The 20700-nt window shown below is 33.5% G+C and overlaps 1 protein-coding gene across 1 annotated transcript in view; it reads right to left on the bottom strand.

Moving 5' to 3' along the window:
* Positions 1-5154: 5154 nt before the first annotated feature.
* The window catches only part of LOC129807667 (TOG array regulator of axonemal microtubules protein 1), a 45187-nt gene continuing 29641 nt past the window's right edge, over positions 5155-20700 (bottom strand). Inside the window, exons 10-11 of the mRNA XM_055857088.1 lie at positions 7524-8322; positions 5155-6068 (exon numbers count right to left, since the gene is read on the bottom strand). Coding sequence (XP_055713063.1) covers positions 5271-6068; positions 7524-8322 — 1597 coding nt within the window. The 3' untranslated portion in view covers positions 5155-5270. The remainder of the gene's footprint in view (positions 6069-7523; positions 8323-20700) is intronic.

Here is a 20700-nt window from a genome sequence, read left to right on the forward strand (position 1 = left end):
GAAATATTTACCCGGGAAAAAATCTCTGCGCAAGTGCGCAAATTCAAAATTACCGCTATTACACAATTAAAAAAAATAGAACGGAGAAATATTTTTTTTTAATCAAAAGATTTTCGAAATAAAATTAACTCTTTCGTCTCCTTTGGGACTCTGGCTGGGTACCAAAAAAGATTTTTTTGGAAAAAAAATTTTTTTTTGGCTATTTAGAATCGATAAAAATCCGATTCTTGTGGATGATTACAAACTATAAGGATGTCCAAATTTAGGATATTTTTTGCAGGATTCCAATTAACTCCTGAGCTAAGATATTTTTGGTCAAAAATTGTGAATTTTCGATTTTCTGCTTCCTTGCAGATATTGTGGCTTTTTTGATATTTCTAGACCAGAATAAGGAAAAACCTCTCGGGGCCAATAAGTATAATAACTAACAATTACAGATTACATAAATTTGAAAAACAATTTTTTCTTAAATTTTCAAAAAACTTGTTCAAACTTTATGGGTACTCTCCTCCCCAAAAATCTAGTCTACAATTACATTGTGTTGAGAGAAATGTGTTTTAAAGTGTTATTGTGTTAAATATTTTGAGGAATCTGTTGGCAAGCAGGATTTGGTGTCTTCTTGATCACTTCCTGAACATCCCACAAGATACTGGTCAATAATTCTTCTTTGTTTTAGTGATCAGCATTGTAAAGGAGTCATTTGACACGCAAAAATAATTCACGAAATTGATATTATTGGATTTTGGAAAATTGAAGTTTGTCTCCCTTTCGTTCTTTTGGGGACGAAAGTACCCATGAGTTTTCCAATTTCCCAGAGGCGGGAAAAAATCTCTCTCTACAAGAGTTTCATATTTGACCACTAAGACTTACAATAAAGTGAGTTTTACTGAAATTCGTTCGCTGGATATGTTGTGGTCCGGAAAGAGTTAAGTAAGTAATCAAAGTATCTCTCGCTCTCTCGTCGAGCAAAGAGGTGGCTCAAGAACTTTTAATGATCTCATACGAAGATGATGGCGGGAGGTATGGAATAAGGTTTTAAGATTTTCATAAAAAGTGTAATATGATTCTATGAAACCCTATATATTTTTTGTGTCAATTATTTAGGGTATTTATTAGTCGAAAACACGCGATAAATGTAAAATAAATTATATTGTGAATTCCGCATTATCACAGAAGAACTTTTTGAGCAAAATTTGAGACAAGATTGAAAATATGCTATAGAATTTTCATAACAGTAATGTTCTGTATGGAGTCCTACAGAATACTAGAATTTAAACTTTAATACTTCTTTTAACATTCTCGACTCAGTTCAGTCACAGTACCTCTTATATGGAAAAGTGCACACTATTAAGGTACTTCAAGAGTTCTTTTTTAGCACTACTTACAAATAATATGAAGTATTTTTTGAGAAATGTGAGAAATGTTGTACTTTTTTTTTAAATTTTATTCCACTCAGGTACTTTTACACAAAATCGCACTGTATAATTTCATTGCAGACCACAATTATTTATAGTTCATTTACAATGTTAATTTTTCTTAATATACCGATGAGATATTTAAATATGAAAAAGAGACACGTTGAGTTTACCGGGACAGCATGGATTTTTGCGGGTTAGCCCCACACTACTAGCGACCAACTTTGTAATGACGGTAAAATATGAAAAATAAAATTCTAAACATGAGAATAAAATAGCTACAAAACTAAGAAACAATGGAATTACTAAAACATGTGTAAAAGGAGAAAAAAATAATTTTTCGATTGTTTTAATTATTTAGATTATAGTCCTATAGCAACTTCATATGCGTTTAAAAATTGAATTTGGAGTACCGTAGAAGCATTATTTATGAAAATGTGTAGTTCTATAAGATTTTCTGATAGAATGCTTTAATTTCTTTGGCAGTAGCGCTTAAAGAACTACTAGAGGTTTTTAAAAGTGCGCCACTTTTACATATAAGGGCCTCTCCGACTATTTTAAAAGTTCTACAAACGTTATTTCAGAAAATTGTGGTTCTATATGACATATTTCAAGAATTCTGCAAGATTATTACAAAGAAGAAAATTCTAATTGTGAAGAGAGAACCATTGAATGTGGCGCAGCTTTGAAATTGGGATTTCTTTTTCCTATTTTTAAATGGAATTGAGCCATATCATAAAATTATTTAGCTTCTCAATCTGTTTACGAAGCTTTCAGAAAATTTTATTTTTGTTTTCGTCTTCTGATGGCTTTGTTTAGTTTAGTAGTCCTTTTAGTCTCACTTTTTTCAGTGTAAGTTGTTAGATGAGTTGCTCAAATTTACTAGTTAATTTTTTTCGTAAAATTTTCAGGTTGGTCACATCTCCTCAAACTAATTTGTCCATTACTTGATTATAAATCTCTTATATTTATTTAAATCAAAAATAAATATCAACAAATATGAAGCATATAGAACTGATAGAACATTAGTATCAAAATAACGGAAAACAAAAATTAAAAAAAAAATGATTACAAAAGTTAACCTTACAATTTTTAAGCTTACGCGCGGGAAAATGTTTATGGCTGCGTATTTCGGATTTGATTCTCAATAAAAATTACAGAAAAAGATCTCAAGGCATAATTTTTTATTTAAAATTACAATAAACAAACAAATATTTGTTAGAATTATTAAGAAAAGAAATCAAAAACCAAATCAATCAAGGAATGCCAACAGTATCCATCTGGACATCTCCATTCACTGTGTAAGTGCATCCAGCACATTACGTACGGTACTTATTTCTTATTGATACTCTGAAAATGTTTAACTTCGCATCATTTGTTAGCCGGGTAAGGCCTATTCGAATGTTATAAAATATATAAGACTGTAATTAAAATAAGGTATTGAAAGTTTTATTTCTGGGAGAAAATTCGTTAATTTAAAAGAAAATGTTCTCATGCTGCATATGCTGGAAAGGAAGGTTGCAAGAAGCAAGAAGCATACCTCCCTAAAGCTGGCCGAAGGCCAGCTGAATGTTGGTTTGTGTCTTGACTAAGAAAAACCGTTGCAAATTCAAATATTGATTGTGTCTATACTAAAAAAACACTGAGAAAAATTAAAGTAAATGCAGGAAAATGAGGAAAAACTTAATTTTATTGAAAATTAACGTGCCTGTCTACTCAGAAAATAATGTATTGTCAAATTAACAAGGCAAGTTTGTAAAAAAGATGTTCTTCTATACAGAATATGGATAAATTTGTCAAAAAGATGTTTTACTACATAAAGGCGTCTACACATTGGGAGCTATTTTCGCCAAAAATTGCGTTTTTGACAGAAATTTGACGTTTCCCCCTACAACGCTGCAAGGAATTTCCTTCAAAAAAGCAATTTTTGACAAAAATTGCTCCCAATGTGTAGAGGCCATAAAATGCAAGAAAAAGCTTTGTCAAATTGGTAAATAACATCCTTTTGGCAAAATTTCAACAAAATCCATTTGTTCGTTTAACAACACATGTTGACCTCAATAGGCGTGTATTTGTTAGTTTATAGTACTGTAATGGGATTTTCTGTACAAGATACTAGGATGGAGTAACCACTTATCGCCATGTTTAGGAAAAAAAGGAATTAATTTTATTATAACTTTTGAACCCTTATTATAAGATAACTCAAATTTGACACAAAGTTACTTAGATGTATTAGCTTTAGATTCGTGAAAACAATAGTCCTACTATTTAACGCTGGACTACTTAAAAACTGATTTTTATTAACAATGAAAAAATAACCACCTCGTCGCCACTTTTAACCACTTTTCGCCAGTTTTGTAACCACTTCTCGCCACCCACTTGAAAAGGTCCAAACTCGATTATTTTCTGCAATTTTATGGAAAGAATACATTCCTTTTTTGTAATGATCACCTTATTATTACTCACTTTAAATTATTTGTCTTCACTTTTATTTGAGAAATCAAATTATAGAACCATTTCAGAAAACAAACAATGCATATTTCACAACTGAGAATCTATGAAGTGAAGTTAGCATCGCCTATTGAAAAGTGATGGCGACAGGTGGTAAAATCAATTCCAAAATATTACCACTTTTCGCCATGGCTCATTATTATATAAAAATAATATGAAATGAAATATTAATTAACTAAATACAATTTTTATATATTCCACAAGAGTAATTAAATATTCATTCGACAAATTATTTATCCAAAAAGGTATATATTGCTTGATGAAAATTTAATGACACTTAGTATATTTGATAAGAAATATTGGGTTTGATGCACTTGCTCAAAGTACTACTTTAAAAAATGCTCAAAATAGTAAATCTAAAACAAATAATAATTATTTTTCGACCCTATAGGTGGCAGCAGTAAAAATACAAATAACCTTGTGGCTCATTTATTTCATAAATCGCGAAAAACAGCGATTTCAATATAAGTGGTGAAAAGTGGGACATTGGCGAGAAGTGGTGTTTCTGTCCTACAGTGCGTTTTTGAATATGACATTAGTGCAGTTAAACTAGGTATTGTACTTGCGTAATTTGTAAGATTAAATTAAATGTGTTGTTTTTGAAACTGTATGATAATTTTGTTAAATTTTTCACGAAATAAAAAAAATAAAGTTCTGCTTGCATCTCTCATCTAAAGGAAAATTCTTATAAGATTGATTCAAAGCCAGGGGGGAAATGATAACTTTTCGATAGAGTTGCTTTTATGGTTAGGAGTTGTCAGATAGAAAAAGGAGCGTAGAAGTGTCAGTTTTTAGAGGGAATTCTGCTGCAAAGAACGCTATAAGAGATAGAATTGCAGAAATTTAAAAATTTTGATAGAAAGTAGAGACAGAGATTTTCGAAGGACGAACACGAGTAAGACTAATTTTGAAAAGTTGATGAAGAGAATTACCTGTAAGTAGAAAATTCAGGATATATTGGAATAGAAGTTTGAGGGATTTCTATTCATAGGACAATTAGGATAAGAAAAGTGAGCAGGAATTAATGGAGATTTAAGAGGACACCTTTTAACGCTCAAGTAAAGAAAGAAAAAGATAGGTTAGATGTTCAATGGCTCAGAGAATAAAAAACTATCCTAAAGCACAATGGAAGTAATTGAATTAGAAACTGTTAGATGTATTGAAATTTTATGAATAAACGCTGATCGTTGAATCTATCCAATAAAGTAAATCGACAACAATACGCCAGTATAATATGAAACAGTGTGTATTTTACATTAAAAAATAACCAAGTACAAAGAGATAGTCAACAGAGACATGTTAAGTTGTCCTAAGAAGATTCAAATTCAACTATGAGTATGTGCGCTAGACTCTCTTGAGTGTCTTCTCAATGTTTCGATACAATTTCGTGGGAATTATCTCGAGCAGGAGCTTTCCGTACTGCTGATGAGTAGAAAGTAGTTTAAACATGTGTTTGGCGTAGTTGCGTGTCTCCAAACTACCCTCTGTGAGTAAATTTGCACCAGTCAAGATGACTTTGTCGCGAGATTCTCTGCTGGTGCCGAAAATCTTATCACATCCCGCATTTTCCACGACTTTTGTTAGTAACATGGCCGTTGTGGTCCTAACGATAGCATTGGGATGGGTAGCTCCTCTGGTGGTTAGTAAATGTATTACCTTTCCCATTGTAAGATTCTCACACATCAGTTCTAGGGCCTTTGTGGCGTCACTCCGTAGGAATTTGTTGGTATCTGCTGTTCGATGGAGAAGTGTTGTCACAAGATCATCAGCCTCCTGCTCCAAGGATCTTCGGTGTGTGGTAAAAAACTCTCCAGCAGCTTGACATGCAGCTCTAGCAACTTGAGATCTTAAATTTCTCACATGTTTAGCGAGAATTCCCGCTAATAGATGAATCTGAGTATCCACAAGTTCTGGATGATGTCGAATCAGTCGAACAAAGTTCTTCAAGCCGGTCATTGTGTTCTCCCAGCTAGCGCTCTCTAGCTGATTCAAGGTCATGGCAAAGGCTTCTTTGGGCTTATCGAAACGTCTCATGGTTGTAGGGTAGAGTTCTAGGCTCTTTGTGCGACAATTGGCGAGATTAGGAGCTGTTTTCAGGGGTGAGACTTTCCTAGAGCGTCGTAGAATTGGGGGTCGAGTGACCTAATCAAAAAAGAACAGTCTTTAAAGCTGGCTATATACTAGACAAAATTTATTGCAATATTTCTTTTCAATATCCAATATTGACAAGATTTATTGACATAAAAGTTTCAATATTGAAAAAAAATTTCCAGTGTGTAGGCCATTATTGCAATATTTGTTTAAATATCGAGCATTTTTTTTCAAAATTTTATTTCATTATTTTGAATGACTACACACTAGGCCAAATAATGTCAATAAAAGTTTTCAAAGTAACATTGAAATAAAGTTTCAAAGAAATTCTAAATATCAAATTAAATTGACATTTCCTTCAATATTTTTTAATTGTCAGAAATCTTCTCCATTCAGAACATCACAGTACTGTTGGAATTTTCTTGTTCATGAATGAAAACACATCCAAGATTAAAATCCAAGTCTGGACACATCTCTTTCTGTTTTCTCCAGAAGGTTCTTGGAATTTCGCTGTACATTTCGTCAAATCTTCCCAAGAACCTAGCTCTGAAATTTTGTTGTGCACTTGGTCGAATACACCCAGAATACTCATGTTGGTCAGAAGATTTATCCAGCTTCTTCCAGGAAATCACAGATCTTCTGGGATTTTCTTCTGTATTTTACCAAGAACACCCGAGATACCCCAATTGGTCAGAAGATTTCTCCTGGTTTCTCCAGGAAATCACAGATCTTCTGGTATTTTCCTATATTTTTTTTGTTAATTACGTCCAGAATACTCTAAGTTGGTCAGAAGATTTCTCTTGGTTCCGTAGATCCCAGAAGATCTATGATTTCCTGGAGAAACCAGGAAAAATCTTTTGACCAACTTGGATATTTTTGGTATTCTTGACGAAATACAGAAGAAAATTCCAAAAGATCTCTGTTTTTCTGGAGGAACCATGGGAAATCTTCTGACCAATTTGGGTATTTTGGGTGTTCTTGACAAAATACAGAAGAAAATCACAGAAGATCTGTGATTTCCTGGATGAACCAGGAGAAATTTTCTGACCAACATGAATATTCCAGGCGCACTTGACAAAAGATACAATAAAATCCCAGAAGATCTGCGATTTTCTGGAGAAAGTAGGGGAGAAGTCTTGACAAAGATAAGTTTCTGGAAAGAATTGAGCAGGATATACAGCAGAATCTCTGGTCCTGTCTACGATGATATTCTGAGATGTCTTCCTATTCATAAACATGCTAACTCCAAGAGTTTTTCAATGTTTGAAAGGAACTAAATCTCTGATTATAATGATATTTTAATGAGTTGTAATATTGAAGTTTTAATATTGAAGTCAATTTGTTCAGTGTGTAGGCGAATATTGAAATATTGGTTTCAATATTCTCTTCAATATTGAAGTTTTATTTCAATGTCACTTTGAAATGTTATTATTGCAATAATTTGTCTAGTCTGCAGACAGCTTAAGTGTGAGAATTTAAAAAAAAATATGTATGATACAATTATACCTTTCCGGGTGCTGATTTGGATTCGGCAACAAAGGGAAGAACTTGAGACTCAAATGAACGCTCCGCGGCTGATGATATGTGGTCTACTTCATCAGTACCTCCTACTTCAGATTGCGAACTGCTGGTGCACTTACTATCACCATCCTCAAGTTGACTATCCAGATTCGACGAAGCATCTAATTCATGACGCTTTTGCATAACATTTAGAGCTGCTTCAACGGTCTCATCCATATCTGAAGATGCTCCCACAGAATTTGTAGAAATCACCTCAGATTCGAGATTGTGGATCAGTTGTGGAGTCGTAGGTCGTGTTTCAGAGCCAGATTTCAGTGCTAAAGTGTCTGTCAGGATATTTTCCCGAAGGCTGTGACTCGTTGCAGGTCGTGATGGATTTTTAGAAGGTCGATGGTCAAGGGAATGGGCTGATTGAGCTCTTGAAGGTGGTATTGCATCATTTTCAGCAAATGGCTCTTCTTCTGTCTTCAGCTCTAAACTCCCAGTGCTTACGACACGTGTGGGTGTCGAATGGGGAGACAGATTGCTGGATTTCTCACCATTGGACGACGTAACACTGCTCCTATCCTCCTCCTCTTCGTCTTCTTCTTCTGCTGCTGCTATATTGATTGGTGTGGCCAGCTGTTCAGCCACAACCACAGCCGCCGCGGCTGCCACAACGTCCGGCTGGGCGGCTGTGGAAAAGCGACCAACAATAGCGGTTCCCCCGTTGACTCCACTTCCGGAAATAGGTCTTTGTTCCGTTTCAACGTGCGCCTGCGTGTCCGTGTGTTGATATTTATTGCTGCGAGAAAGAGGGAACAACAGGAAAAACCGTGTTAGGGAAAATAGGAATAAATAAGGCCACACATTCTCAAACTGTTCTCTTCAGTTAAATAAAAGTTGATGAATTGCTTTTGATTTGTATTCTTTATAGTAATTGAATTTGTGTGAGTTATTTCTATCTCTTTTATCATTCAGTTTATAATTTCAAGTAATGAAAATTGTAGTCGCGAAAGTCTTTATGATGCTATTCCAATAAAAAATTAACATGTTTTTATCACTACTCTTTTAAAGTCCTTCTACATAATCAACTTTTCTTTGAGTTGGTTCCTGTCTAGACTGTTTGGTGGTTTTACAACATGGCGAAGATTGGGGAAAACAGTCGAGGCAGGAATCAACTCAAAGAAAAGTCGATAATGAAGAAGCATTTGGGAACAGTTAAGTGCTAGAAGAAACATGTTCATTAGAGGATCAATTCGGATTTCAGGCGATGGAGGCATGGTTTGATCCTACACTTAATTTGCAATATTTCATTTTTTATTTTCTAATCTCATTTTTTGCTTTTTAATTAATTTTAATTTTATTTTTACGGAGGTTTTACTTCCACTTATAGAGAGCCCGACCAGCCTTTTGGCTATGCAGAAAAAATGTCACTCCACATCCCTGTGCCTTTGCGCTAAATATCTGTCATACAGTGACGACAAGATAAATAGCACACCACCAGCGATTTTCATATTTTGATATTTTATGATACGATATCAATTTTTATACATGATTATGCTTTATTTTTTAGGAAATATAATGCCTATTATAAATAAAAATGATAACTATTTAATATTTGTATCTGTTAAAACCATATTTTCCAGAAGTTATAACTAAAAACTAATTAATCCAAATTTAATTTTTAAATAGAATTCATAAGTTTTAATTGCAGTAGAAGCCAAAATTTATCACTTCTTATAGGGTGTGCTATTTATATTGTCCTCTTAATATGTGCCATTTCAAGAATTTTTTTACGGTACTAAATTTCTTGATAGAACTTTCAGGTTTTATCTTCATATTCAAAATGTAATTATATCGCTCCTTGGAAATTACAAGGGACCAACTCAATCTGAGCCATTTTTCAGGAGACAGCATGAAAGATTAAACTTTGTATAAATAATTATCTCATTTATGTATGTTAATAAAAACAATTTAATTCTTTTCTATTTGTATGAGCATTATTATAAACATCGAAACATACATATTTTTACCTTTCAAAATATGTTTTTTTATGAGTTAGTTCTTTGTCGTTCTAAATGATGCGCAAATTTTCATGAAATTAGAATGACAAGGGATCAACTTGCTTGAGTTAGTCCCTCGTTTCACAAAAATTTGAACAATAAATCTATTTTGTGCCCCTTGACTTCAAACAAAACCGCGCAAGCAATCATAAAGAGTAAAATTTTGAAAAACTTTTCTAATAACGAAATTTATTGACTCATATCATCATCTGAAATTTTATTAAATTCTCTGTCTAGGTGCATTAAAACCTCGAAATCGCCAAAAAGTGAGTTGGCCCCTTGTAATTTCCAAGGAGCGATATACAAGTTCATTTATTATTATTACTTTCATCATTTAAAAGCATAATTTTCCGAAAAATAAGGTATACAATGTTCGAAACTGTGCTATTAATCTTGTTGCCACTGTATATTTGTAAAACATAAAATTTATAAAAACAATTCTTCAAAGTTTAGCCAGTGAAGAAGCAGTTCTGCTGTTTGGCTTCGGAAGTTGATCAACAACGCTAAGACGACGGCAGACGTATGGTAAAGAAGAAAATGTAGAGTTTCAATTAGATACTATTATTATTTTTTATCATTTTTCATTGGAACAGCACCATAACGTCTTGCTCGACTAAATTTTTCAGTGAGTTTACTGTACAACTAGAAAATTTTCACTAGGTTTAAAATCTTTTAGTTGGTGTACTTTCCAATCATGACATTAATTATAATCTTCTGAATTTAGAAAACGTTATGAATAAAATGCGTTTATTGCCGAAATATTGTCAATTGCGTTAGACATAGTAGAACTTATAGTTTAGGAGTTCTTTTTATATTTAAACAATAAACATATTTTTTTTTTAATCTTTTAAGTTAAAATTTATCTCATCTTAATTGAATTTTTCATAATTTTTGAATAAAGAAAAACGCATTTAGGCGAAAAAATATGTTTTTTGAGATTCTATTTACAAATCAATCAGAATAATTTCCAATCCGATCAGTAAAGAAAAATCAAATTCGGTTAATAAAAATTCAAAATATTTATTTAAATCTCCGGCACCCATTTTATATCAAGAAAATTTCTCGAAATCTAAATTAACTTTCTCTTCTTTCTCAAATATTTTGCATATGTCTCTTTCTTTTGCACTTAAAATTCGATTTAATTTAGTGTGATGTTTAGAAGAAGAAAAAGTGTCCGAAAAAATAGGATAGATATATGCAAATCGTTTGCAAAATTTTCCTGATCTAAAATATATGCTGGAGTCATTGTATGTCCGACACAGCTTTAGATCGGTAAAATTGCATGATATCAAAATTCTTATCCTTTCGTTTTCTTCTTCATTTTGCTTTCTACTCTTTCGGGCATTGGAAAAACAAAAGGATAATAATAGTACTATCATATTTGATCCTTTGTAAGGTTCACCAGTATCTCTTTAAATTTTAACTGACTATCATAATAAAACATGTTTTATAATCAAATTATTACTCACAAAATATTTGTTTTATCTGAGCGAACTCTAAAATTGTGTTTTTTTTTGTTTATTATGTAATAAAATGCATAACAAAAAATTAACATTTTCAAAGGATCCTCGACGATCCTTTTAGTTTCACCAGTTATAGTGAAATCTAAATTAAAATTTTCCTTCTAATTGCGTTATCAATCACGTAATGATCAAGACAAAGAAAGTGATAGAGGTAAGTAGAACATCGAAAATTGATATATCGAAAATGATCTTTTCATAAAATTCAATACGTTCATTAAATAAAATAACTAAAATCATATTTTACTAAAGCTTCAAATATTAACTGTTTCATGAATTTATTTACGATTTTAACAAATAAAATTACCTTTTTTGGAAATTTACTTTATTTGCTGATTAAATTCATTTTGTTTTTATTGATCATTCCTGAACCCATTAAATAGTTCTGCTTCTTTTAAAGATCAGCCCATCCAATTTTTCTTCGCAAGATTCAGTTTTTTTTATTAATTGACAAGAATCGCTTTTTGAATTACAAACAAGATTATAAATATTATTTTACTGAGAAATCAAGGATATTGCTACAGTGCTTGATGGCAAACAAAGTTCCGTGATTGATTTTATGGTGCTTACAAATACTCCATGAATTGTTGATATTAAGCTCGCATGTTTGCAGAATTCTCGCAATAGTACGTGAGAATTACAAATCGTTTAAAATGGCACTTAAAAATTAATATGGAAAGAGTGACGAATATTTCGTGCTTTCATTTCGACAAAAGCGGTTCCTTTTGATAATTGCCTTTTTTTCGAGCTGGCTGTCTTATTACTTTTAATTTCATGCTCATTTTGCAAAAGTTTGAGAAACACCATAAACTAATCAAAATATTAGGTCAGTTTCTTATCAGGTTTTTAAATTAATTTCCTATGAGCTCAAATTGATGGTGTGTATGCGACAATAGACTATTCCACCATCCTGAGAGATAATTTAATGCTTTTTCTTCGCTTCTTCGTCACGCAAAAAAAGGAGGGCTTAACATTGATTTAACCTCAAAGGCCGAGAGGTGAAAGAGCTTCTCCAAACTCAAGTGGATTTTTAATTTGCCACGGTGTGGGTGCAGTCAAAGGTGAAAAATGATTTAGGCTGTCTCAGGGAAATGGCGAGAAAAGTGACTCGTGGGAAAATTAGGTAAAGAAATGGGTCGTTATTAAGTGGAAATAGCCAAGGTTTTTTTTCTCCAACACCCCTTTAGCTCGAACAATCGTTTAATGTCGCACAATTGCATTAGGTTCAATAGAACAAAATTACTCTATGTCGCTCTTATCTCGAATATACCTTGAGAAATAGGCTCTATATTGTAATGAATTGGTATTCAATTTTTTTTGAATTGGTTTTTCTTTGAATATCTTTAATTGCTTTTCGGATGTAACCTATTAAATAATTTTGGTTTTAAAAATCATAAAAAAATTACAAGATAATTTACTAAATATTCGAAAAATTTAGAATTTTGTGTTGATAAAGTGCTAGAGAATCGACATGTTTCAAACACCTTTTTATGTTTTGACTTTAAACAATATTTCCAAAACTCAAAAAATTATCTTGAAATTTTATACAGAGCTTAGGGTAAGTGTGCTAAATTCCAGCCAGCTTGCAATTTCGGCCACCTTTTTGCTCCTAGAATTTCCGTGAACTTTTAGATTTTACGTACTCTAGAGATTATACGATGTAAAAGAATAACAAAAAATGTAGCTTCGACAAACGAGATGACGTGAAAAAGATATTTGAAGAATTCCCGAAGGGCAAGGAACTGTGAAAATGAACGTGGCCAAAATAGGGCACCAAAGCTATGTCTATTTTTTTATTCATTTTAAAATGTATTAAGAATGATTTTAGAGTAAATAAAGACGGTAAACTCTTTACAAGGTTCCAAGAAACACTCTTTAAGAAGAAAGAATAAAAAAAATCTATTTGAATTAAAAATATTACATTTCAAACTTGAGACTTTGACGCTTGCATGCAACTATGCCGAAATTTGGCACATTTACCCTAGTATACTCAAGGGAAAAGCGCGCTGTCGAGTAATCTGTTCTTGTCGGTCGGAATGGATAAAAAAAAATCGCTCGACGCGATTCTTTACCCCCAAAATACCGATTTGCTTTCGTCAATTTCGATTATTTTTATTTATCTTTTACTTTTCAGAATTAAGGGAAGAGTACCAGCGATCGGCAGTGTTCCTCGGATCGTCATGATTATTACCATATTGTTGCACCACTTCAAGTTAATTTTTAAAAATTATTAGATTACTTTTTTAGATACTCGTCTCATTCTTTCTCTTTTTCCATTTTTCGCGGAATATCCACTTTTTCTGTAGTTGTTGTATTGCCGCTTTTCTCTTGTTTCTGATGTTTCCACTTACGCTCCTCTTCTTGACTGTCTTTTTTTCCTCTTTTTTACTTTTTCTTCGTAGATTTTCTCTTTCTTTTCTTCCACCTTGAATATTATTTAGTACGTTTATGTCTCTTCCTTTGTCTCCATATTCCTGACTGAACCAGTGGCAACATAACGTGCTCTCTCTTGGAGCCCGTTGCCACTTATTGATCCTATGCCTATCCTTTTTAATATTTAACTCTCACAAGAATGCAATACAATATTTCAGATTTAATTTAAAAACCAAATTTCCGTGAGAGATCTGGGCCCTTATTCTGCTGTGAAACGCAGATTTATCACTAATTTCGTGATAGTGCTTGTGTGTGTGAGGCTGGCTTCGGCCCACATTAAATGAAATTGTGAACAAAATAATCACTGTAAAGCACACAAACACCTTTCACGAGACTAAAATTGTTGTCCTTTGACTTACCAACTAAGAAAATTCGCAAAAAATTCTGAAAAAATCCGTCAACTACATTTAACTCCACTGCAGTTGTCAATCTTGAGCACACTCTTGCTTTCGCTCGCACTCTCTCATTCGCTCTTTGGCTGCGTGATGAAATTTCAAAATAATTACCGTTGGACATTCTATTTCATAAATTTAGCCAATTTTAATAAGTTTTCTTGCAACTACTGTGCCAAGCAAGAAAATTAAAATTTTCAATGATTTTCTCTTTTAATCTATAGTTTTCACTATGTGTTTCTGTAAAACCTCGAGAAATCACAGGCAAGGGGGAAATATTAAGTTGGAAATGGTGTACAAATTTTGAAAGTAATTCATATAAATTATAAATTGTCGCAAATATTTTAGACGGATGTGTCAGAATTGGTATTCATAAATTTAGCAGTAATTTTTTCACAGCATGAAACTTATGCTCTTGAGTATGTCGCTGGAAAAAAAGAAGAAGAAACACGGAATTGTAGAACGAAGTTTTGATGGGTATTGCTTATGAGTGATTGGTCTGAAATTTCGTAAATTTTGTGAAAGAAAATTTGTTTTCCCGGAGTAAGTAGTCAGATCGAAGCATCTACCGTCGCCACCATCGCAAAAGTTAATTACAAAGTCACCCATCCGGCAAATTTTGTTGAATTCTGTAGAATTTACTCTAAGATGGTTCCGATCATTGCATTGTATGAAAATACAATATTATAAATTTTCGCCACTTTCCACAAGGTATTGTTCTGTTAAAATAAGCTTGGCTTATTTTCTTTGAAATTATTTATCAACTTGGTTGAATTAACCATGATTTTCATAGTTTATATTTTAGATAAAAAATGAACACGGATTTGACCTTTGACTCCTTCTCCTTTATTTACAAAATAACAATGTTGTTTACAAAACATATTGTCACAAATTAGGACTTTTCTTTGAACATACATTAACGTTGAAATCGAAACATAACTACTAATAGGGAACTTATATGGAAAATTGGAAAACTTGGGAATTATATATTTCTTAAAATTAATAGAAAGAATATTAATAACTATTTCTTTGCGTTAAACAGCAATTTTCCACCTCAAATACATTTAATTTTTCATCTCGGGACCTCCAGGAGCTCGCGAGATAAAATTTGCGTGATTTTTAAAATAACAGACATTTTCACGATTTTTCCCCACTACTACACATGCTATGTCGCTGAAAGCGCCAAATCTCCACGCACACAGAGCCAAAGCTCTGTGTATGATGTGTATTTGCATCACGCAAAATCGTGATTTTTAGGCGTGATAAGCTCCGTTTCAACAGCAGAATAGGCCCACTGATTAAATTCGTGACGATTCGAGATACAGAGCACATAGTTGCTATTACATCTTTTTTTTTGTTAATTAATTGTATAAAAAATTAAAATTCAAATGCGTAGAAATAGTTAAATGTATCAATAATATCACTAATATACCAATTTAGCATACACAAAAATACTAAATAATATTTTGGGGTTTATATATTCAACTAAATATCGAGCATGTCTCTTAATATTCCGATCCGGGGTACTCTTCCCTTATATGCTTTGCATTTGGTATCTAAAGATAGAGATATTTTTATACTGACCAAGGCATAGGAAAGTCTAAACACAAACCAAAACATAATAAATAATTTTAGGGTTTACTAATAAAGTCCCTTTTTCCTCTTTCTAAAAGTCTATAACGTGAAATTGTTGGCAACTTTCTTTCGAGAAGAAATTCAAGGAAAAAATCAAAAATACGTGAGCATTCCGCGAATTGCCTTAGCTTGCAATTGACTAAATTATAATCGATTGGGCGGACATACGGTTCAGCGGCGATACAGATGGGAATAATTGGTGTGCCATTGGTGTCTTCTTGGGGGTCATCTTTGTCACACTTCGGGGCAGAATGAGGGCAACTGTGGGGTTGATCGTCGTCGTGGCATCGGGGTTGCACCACAATCACTTGATCAGGATGCGAAGTGTTGGATTGGGATGAAGTCTGACGCCAATAGTTACTCCATGTCTGAAGAATTTCCTCTACTTGTTCCTTGGCACTACTTAACTTTTCTCGGGAGTGCTTTCGCACCTTTTCAAACGTTTCATTCTTTACAGGAGTGTCGCAACAGAAACAAGTCGATGGCACCATTATATTTTTTTTACACTTTGAGCCCAACCATTGGACGTCTTTTTGATTTGAGGGGATTTTTTTTTGGCGGGAAACTCTCTAACTTTTAGAGAACTTGGAAGGGAAAATTCAAGAGTTTTCTAGCCATTTTTAACTTGAAGCACTCCTTGAGCTCGTCACTAAAAGAATGGTAATTCGCACCGTCTGGTAGCTGGACACTGACTAAAGGCGCTGAAGGCAAAAGAGGCCTTTCGTGGTGGAGGACTATGAGCTTCCACAGGGCGTCCATTAACACTAACTCCTGCTACGTCACGATGTAGCCGCGAAAGACTTCGCGTCGCGGCGTTTGTTGTGTAAATGGGGAATTTCTATGGAAATTGGCCTCGCGACGGCTTCTCACCTGGGTAAAGGTGTGGGGTAAGAGGGTAGGTTGATTGTTGTTTTACCCTCTCCCCAACACAAAAGGTTCCTGCGCGCTCTTCCACTCTCTCTCTTTGCTTTTTTTCAAACAATCTGTTTGCAAATACTCAATGGGGGCTTTTAGCAATTTTCCTACGCTTTCCACCCTCCCTTTCAACAGCCCCCTTTTTGGGTTTCCCAGGCGCCACAAATTAATCAAAATCCATATCTTTGACACCCATGAACCTCAGACAATAAATTAAATTTCCATATTCTAGTCTTCTTTTTTTTTTTGAAGCTTTTTGCTCTTAACCTCTCTTAGCTAATGGGATTCACAGGCATATTGGAAGCGAGCTATTTGCTCCTATATCAACAAAAATGGTAATATAAAAATATAAGTCCATTTTTCCATCAATAAACCACCCTGAAAGTGCGCAACAAGAGTAAAAAGAGAACGATAACAGACGCTTTCGAGTAAATAATTCATTTGTGGTATTTTGTGAGTGCTTTAACAAATTTTTCCTTGAATATTTATTAGTTTACTGGTGGGAGACTGCAAAAGAACTTGAGGAACTCGCGTTACAATCAGCACTTTTTTTAGTTGTTATTTTTAACCACATACGCTTTTCTCACTAAAAATCCAAGATTAATTTTGGCGATAAAACAACACACATTTCACCAACTATTCCCAGAAACTTTTTCTATTTTACATATATCAGAAAAAATCAGTGCTTTTTCCCACTTTTCACAACTCATTTCCACCTCAGTGGATCCATAAAAATAACATATATAAAAGCATATGAAGAAAATAAATAACTTGGACTAATTAATACAATACCGTTCTCAATTGTTAATTTTTTCGCCCTACCTTTCAAGATTTAATTGACCCAAAAGAAAAAAAGGTAATAGAAATGTTACTTTTGGTCTTTTTATATCGAAGAATTTTCTTTGCACAAAAACCTCCACGACAACTTCAAGCTGATGTCGTTAAACTCTTGTATTTTCGGAAGAGTAAATTATTTTTGTATCTTCGAATTTCAATATTCTATTGTTTATCTATTTTGAGACATTCATGGTAAGGTCGACTTCTAAAAGAAAATTTAACTTTCGTTTGATTTATGTGATTATTATTGTCTAAGAACTCGCAAAGGTCTCTAGTAAAAGTTATCTATTTATGGAAAAAGAATGGTGATAGCCGAAATATCAATGATAATATCTCAAAGAAGACCAAATAAATGTCAATATTACAATAATTAAATTCAACGTGTAGACAGAATTTTTTGTACTCTATTTTTATCTGAATAAATATTTAGAAGGTTACATCTTATCGGTATCTTTGAGTAATAAAATTATTTTCAGTTTTTTTTAAATACGGTTATGCAAAAGCGTGAAAACGCTAAATGTAATCTATCCATAATCTTATTAGTATCACTCTATTTTAGTAGATTCATATTATTGTGAAATATCAAGAAGTATTGTAAAATTGTCTCTATAATATCAACCCAAGATTTTAGATGCAAGAGATTATAGCTTAATGATCAGTATGTATGTGAGTTTTAGTAAGTGAGAAATTAAAGATCAATTTTCCTGAAACCCATTAGAGAGTAATGCAGCACCTTTGAATAGGGGCAAATTTTAAAATAGGGATTTTTTCCTATTTTGAAATAGAAATTAGCCTTAATATATTAGCCTCAAAACTAATTTGTAGAGCTAAATTAAATCATATGAGATGATTCAATACATATTAAAACAGAAGAAAAACTCTTACTTCAAAAGTGGCCCAAATAAAAGGTTCCCAACTTTCCCCTAAATTAATTTCCACGGAGAACATTTATATAAACATATTACTAACCATTTTACATAATCTACTAATTATAAGGAATATTTTTATTATAAAATTGAATACGTTGACAATGAACCAATTTTAACACTGGCCAGATTTTTTTTAACCCTTACTAATTCTTCTATTAAGAGATTATGTGGGTCAAAAAGTCTGGAAGCAGCATATTTTCTCTAATTTTCCGCCGAAGGGAACAAAGAAAAAGATTCCTAAGAACAAACCTTATTATAAGGAAGATCTATTATCTTCTTGAAGTGTGTACGAGATGGTTCTACCATAACCTATGCATCCAAAACATTTGTTGTTCTAAGGGCGACATTGTACAACAAATTGTCTGACAGATACTCGGAAGAGCGCCCCAATGGCAGGCCAACGACTCTTACAAAAGAACAAGAAGAAGACCCAAGAAGCAATTTTTTCTTAATATGGTCTTGTAGGATTCCTTAAGTAAGACACTATAGAACAAAAAATCTTTTTATTTGCCTATAACGCTCTTGGTTCCATCACTGAGGTTACTATAGGTACAGTGGCGCACTCTTAAGGATCTTAAGAGCTTCTATAGAAATTTCAAAAGAAAATTCTCACTTTAAGTCTTTTAAAAGTGCACTAAAAGACTTGTTTAATACTTGGTTCTATAAGGCAGCTATTTTGCTTCTTGGGGAACTTGTTATGATATTACACCAAAGATTGCCGTTCACATTAAATATTAAATGATATAATCCAATAAAAATTTTAAAAATGTAATAAAAAATTATTTTTTCGTCTTAATATGCTTGTAGATTGAGTAATCCAATTAGAAGACCATTTAAGCCAATTAGCGATGAGGCGATCAACTTAGTGAATGCTAACTTATTTCAGTATTATCATTATTTTGTAAATTTTCTTTAATATTTTTGAAAATGTTTTTTATTATGTTTCTGAATGAAACAGTGAATAATACGCAAGTGAAGAATTGTTCGGATAGCAGCCAAATGAAAAACTGGGTGTTAATTTTTCTGCATACCAGCGACGTTTCGTGCTTTATTTGAGCACTTCTTCAGGCTCTGTGCAAGGGAGATATACAATGATTGATATAGAGATTTGGAGTGACAATTACATACTCAATCAGAAAAAAAAAAATTATAAACTCACAGAGCGACAGGTAAAACACCCTGGTCAAGAAACACAAAACAGGTAATTCACACATCCACGGCAGGAGATCACAATGAAATTTAGGACGATGCACAACTTAAAATCCACGCACAGAGCATCACTGTTTGGCCTATCTCCTTGGATAACTCCAAATCAATGGGGAGTACCAGTGGCTGAGGGAATTCCCCTCCGCACGGTTGTTCACACATCTACTCTCATGCCTCTGGATGTAATACATCTCCATCACATTGAGATGATGTGCTCTCCTAGTACTATCTAGAATGTCCGTGTGATCAAAGTTGAACCTGTGTTGTTCCCCTCTCATGTGATGCACCAACGACGTGGCCTCTTTGCTAAAATCTTTAACAGACAGCTTGTGTTGTTTGATTCTGTTGTCTAATTTTTGTGAGGTACGTCCAATGTAAATTTTTCCGCATTCACATGGGATACTATAGATTACATTAGACCTGTCCTTCGTCGGAATGTCATCTTTGAGTTTAGGGTACAGTCGTCCCAGGGAATTCTCAGATTTAAAAGAAACGGTGACGTCACGAGTGAAACCTCCCACAATCTTTTTTATTCTCTCACTTAAGCCATGAATGTATGACAAGGAGTAGAATTTTTTCGTTGTCGTGCCGATGTTGCTATTGCTGCTATCGTCAGCTGAATTTGTCCCTCTCCTACGCAATAGCCTGGTGATAGTGTGATTAGGGTAATTATTTTTGTTCAAAATATTGGTGACGATTGCTTCAGTATCAGTCAGTGGATTTGTATCCCATGTGAATGCGGAAAAATTTACATTGGACGTACCTCACAAAAATTAGACAACAGAATCAAACAACACAAGCTGTCTGTTAAAGATTTTAGCAAAGAGGCCACGTCGTTGGTGCATCACATGAGAGGGGAACAACACAGGTTCAACTTTGATCACACGGACATTCTAGATAGTACTAGGAGAGCACATCATCTCAATGTGATGGAGATGTATTACATCCAGAGGCATGAGAGTAGATGTGTGAACAACCGTGCGGAGGGGAATTCCCTCAGCCACTGGTACTCCCCATTGATTTGGAGTTATCCAAGGAGATAGGCCAAACAGTGATGCTCTGTGCGTGTATTTTAAGTTGTGCATCGTCCTAAATTTCATTGTGATCTCCTGCCGTGGATGTGTGAATTACCTGTTTTGTGTTTCTTGACCAGGGTGTTTTTTACCTGTCGCTCTGTGAGTTTATAATTTTTTTTTTTCTGATTGAGTATGTAATTGTCACTCCAAATCTCTATATCAATCATTGTATAT

Source organism: Phlebotomus papatasi, chromosome 3 (genome assembly GCF_024763615.1).
Source record: "Phlebotomus papatasi isolate M1 chromosome 3, Ppap_2.1, whole genome shotgun sequence".
Lineage (NCBI taxonomy): Eukaryota > Metazoa > Arthropoda > Insecta > Diptera > Psychodidae > Phlebotomus > Phlebotomus papatasi.